We start from the raw sequence: 4,115 nt of genomic DNA on the forward strand, positions 1-4,115 counted from the left end.
TATGTTGTTCTGTCTCATGCAATGTAATAAAGCCCATAATGTTAGGATATGTGATACAATTAGTAAAAATCAAATACTAATTATTTCTTTTCCCCCCTTCTTTTCAAAGTAAAAGTCATGTAGGTGTAACAGTAGTACTGGTCAACAATGTTCTCCTCCTACTGCATATCTGTGCCATCCAACCACATTGAGACATTATGCATGACTGTGCATGTTTGAGGACATATGTTAACTTCTTAATGCTGAGTCAGGCCTCATAGGTCAACTTGGTTGATGGGGCACAAACTGCTGATCGTTCTAAGCACACACACATGAACATGATGGTGGAGGTGAGGTCATGCAAGGCCGCCATGACTGCCTTTCTGCACAGGCGTCCCAGTCCCTCAAACAATCTTCAAACTCAGAATAAAAAATTCTCATATCCCCCTCTCATTCATTTTTGTTTCTTTACTGGTGGCATTGAAACAAACAGTAGCATGCTGTCCTGACGCCTGATTCAAACAACCAATAAAGAGTCAAAGAAATTCTACACTTCTTTCCACAATAAATAAATGATATTTTTAGATGTGTTTTTGTGTATTGTGGGTTTCTACGTCTTTCACTGGCCAAAGTAACAAAATAAGTGTTAGTAGGTTAATCCAACTAATCCTTTGCCTGTTCGGTACAGCTCCAGTCCAGACTAAACTGAAGCCTAGAATTCAAGGCTGGATCATCAATGCGGCAAAGTTGGAAACTGAATGTGGAAGTCAGCATCAATATATATATACACATAGGCCTCTGGGTAATGTAGTCCTCTGCACAATGCTATCTGAGGCAGGTTGGCCTCACGCCCGCTGTCTCTTGACCTGCAGCTTAAGGAGCTGCTGATAACAGCAGCAGAGAGGTTTTATCTGAAGAAAGGGCCTCCTCCTCTGCTGAAGGGAAGCCCAGACACACATGTAAACACTGTCATAGGCTACTTGCTACAAGGAATAGAATACATAAGGCATTGTAAAATAATTATAAAAGAACGGTTAAAGAGCTGGAGCTCCAAGTAAAGATAGCCAAAGGAAATAACCAATTGTAACTTTCCTTATTTATTTTATTTCCCTTTATTTGTGCATATAGAGCTAAAATTCCCATAGACAACAATAAAACGTGGTGGTGTCACCCGATCAGCTGCTGAACTTCGAGGTCAGCCATTGAGTCATACTGATGTAGGAGAAATGACCAGTGTGACGCACGTAGCGCAGCTGATAGCGCACAGTTGGGGAGCCCCCACCCTTCCCTGCCTGCTGTACGATAACGCAGGATGAGGAAAAACAACCAACACAACTACCGAGGCCTTTCGCCATTACACCCCGTTTTGGTCAGAGGAGAAAGGAATTATCATTGTATCCTTTTAGCGCTGCGATTAAAAATGGTCGATTAAAACCATTTTTCTTTGCGCACACAAACTGTGGTCTCCTGTTGTAAAGCTACTCTTGACGTTCACAGGAAACAGGCTGCGATGCTCACGAATTATGAGAAAGAGCTGATCGCGGAAATCTGGGAGAGAATGACTCCTGTGGCGGAGGATATTGGGTCAGAGGCGCTTCTGAGGTGGGTTCAGACAAATATAAAAACAGTCAGTGTTGGGAAAGCTAACACTGACTGTGTGTTAGCTTCCCTTTACGACCTAAAAATGTTTGTAGTTTGTAGGTTCCGTTGGTAACTACACGAAAATGGCAAAGAAAAAAAAGGTAATTTAACTACTTGACGCTACTAGTTTAATTACAGTTTCAGGACTACCCAACACTGCAAACCGGTGTGTTATAAAATAATCTGTTAGATTAGAGGGATAGACAGCCTGTGTAGAGCATGTACATTCAGATAACAATAAAATTACTGTCACACAGTGTGTGTTTAACTATTATATATAATTATATTGTTATCACCACTGCAATAATGCATTTGTTGCTTTTTACTGCTGTAGATGTGTGGGTAGTTTAATCTACAGTAATGCATCATATTCTATGATATCATCATAGCCTATATCCACAAAGAGTCAACATTTCACACGCTCAGAGAAAACAGCCCTACTTTTAACTCTGTGATGATGTATTTTCCAGCTGATTCAAAGGGGATGCTTAAATAGTTCATTTAGCTTAGAGTAAGAAGTAAAGATATTTTTTGTCAACTGATAGAGGAACAGTTCATCTTTTGAGTTCATCCCAAACATTCAAAAGTCACCTAGGTAACTAAAGCATGTCATTCAAGTTGAGTAGAAGGTACAATTGTTACTTAGTTTTTTTTTAAAGATACCTTTTCAGTGTTTTAACCTTTCTTTGACAGTAGATAGTGACACAGTGGAAAATGGGGACAGAGAGAGGGGGGTGACATGCAGTAAAGGTCCACGGGTTGGATGCGACCACTGTGACAAGGACTGAGCCTATATGGTACAAGCTCTACCCACTTACACCACCAGAGCACAGCCCCCCCCCCTCCTTTGTTAATTATGCGATGTACTAGAGTACATGTTTAAAGTTGCAAAAAACAATTGTGTTTAGATACAGTAGCTGTTTATTTGCTCTAAGTGACATTCCACCAATAAATCAATGCATTCATTCCAATTCATTTCACTCCCCCCCCCCCCCCCCCCCCCCCTCCAGGATGTTTACCACGTTCCCCGGGACCAAGACGTACTTCTCCCACCTGGACATTAGCCCTCGCTCCCCTCACCTGCTGGATCACGGCAAGAAAATAGTCCTGGCCATCGCGGAGGGATCCAAAGACATCAGCCAGCTCGCAGTCCATCTGGCTCCCCTGCAAATCCTGCACGCATACCAGCTCCGGATAGACCCCACCAACTTCAAGGTGCATTTAACCAGAGTGTCTGTTCCACTCTTTTGAATATAGGCCGCTGTTTTATTTTCTCTAGAGATAACAGGCCAATTAACTCTTTATCTTTTTTTTTTAAACGAAAACCCAAGACAATAATGGAAGACTAAACTAACAGTATAAGTAAGAAGAGGAAATCACTTTTGATAGAAAAATCAATGAAAAGCACCATATAGTAAGTGTAGTCCATTTACCATTTACCGTTAGATGAGACGGATAATGCACATAACAGGCCAAAATCTTTTGTGAACATTCTTATTTGTTTTTCTCAAAACAAGCTTTTTCCCCCCAGACATCGTAAAGTTGAATCTAATTGTCATCACAAGATAATGGCATTTAAAAAAAATACTTGCAAACATGGCTGTGACGGTCAATACGTTAAACGTTAAAAATGTGACAGATTCAGAGGTGTTTTGTGGTATTAAGTCAATATACACTTGCATGTGGCTTTTGGATTGCCCCTTATATCTGCAGGTTCTCAACAATAACATCCTTCAGCAGGATTTATTCATTTTGTGACTAAACATGCATACTCTTAACTTTACTGAATTGATTCTGTTTCTTCCTAAACTTGGCCCTGCACGCTGCTGTCTGTCAGTATTAACACTAGTTTGCCTATTTCTCTGCAGCTCTTTTCCCACTGCGTGCTGGTCACCCTGGCCTGTCACATGGGAGAGGACTTCACAGCGGTTGCCCACGCCGCCATGGACAAATACCTGTCAGCTTTCGCCGCCGTGCTCGCAGAGAAATACAGATGAGAGACAGACATGTTATCTTAGAGGAAGAATATGAGACAGTTCTGATGCCATATGGTGTGAAATATGTATGTATGTGTAGTTGTTATAGTGCAATGTTTTGTAATAATAATTAAAAAAAAATGCAATTAATACCTTCCAGTGTTTATAATCGGATGTATACGAGTCAGCGGCTCAACAGAAACCCCCTCAATGCAATAAATAAACACAATGCAATTCAAGCTGTTTAATGTATTTCTGGGTGTTACAGTAAATGTATGCTATGCTAACCTGTGATTAACGTCAGCTGTACAAAATGATGTGGCACCTGGGTGAATACTGTGTCCTACAACAAATTAAATCATGTTTCAACTGATGGTGACTGAAAAAACACATGGCAATGGTGTGGCCTACTGGCCAGCACCAGGATAGCAGCAGGCTGACCTGTTTTAGTTATGGTTTTATATATTATGCAACAGCGCCACCGGCTGGTAATACGATATAAATACAGTATATGAACAG

At 40.9% G+C, this 4,115-nt stretch overlaps 1 protein-coding gene across 1 annotated transcript; it reads left to right on the plus strand.

Annotated features, from left to right (window-relative positions):
• Positions 1 to 1,489: 1,489 nt before the first annotated feature.
• On the plus strand, positions 1,490 to 3,818 carry hbae4 (hemoglobin alpha embryonic-4; the record flags this gene model as incomplete). The annotated part of the gene is made up of 3 exons (XM_080049141.1): positions 1,490 to 1,581; positions 2,631 to 2,835; positions 3,489 to 3,818. The coding sequence occupies 3 exons, from the start codon at positions 1,490 to 1,492 to the stop codon at positions 3,615 to 3,617; spliced, it is 426 nt and encodes a 141-aa protein (XP_079905267.1). The 3' UTR covers positions 3,618 to 3,818.
• Between the last annotated feature and the right edge of the window lie 297 nt (positions 3,819 to 4,115).

The sequence above is a fragment of the Ammodytes marinus genome, assembly GCF_949987685.1.
Source record: "Ammodytes marinus genome assembly, chromosome: 20".
NCBI lineage: Eukaryota > Metazoa > Chordata > Actinopteri > Uranoscopiformes > Ammodytidae > Ammodytes > Ammodytes marinus.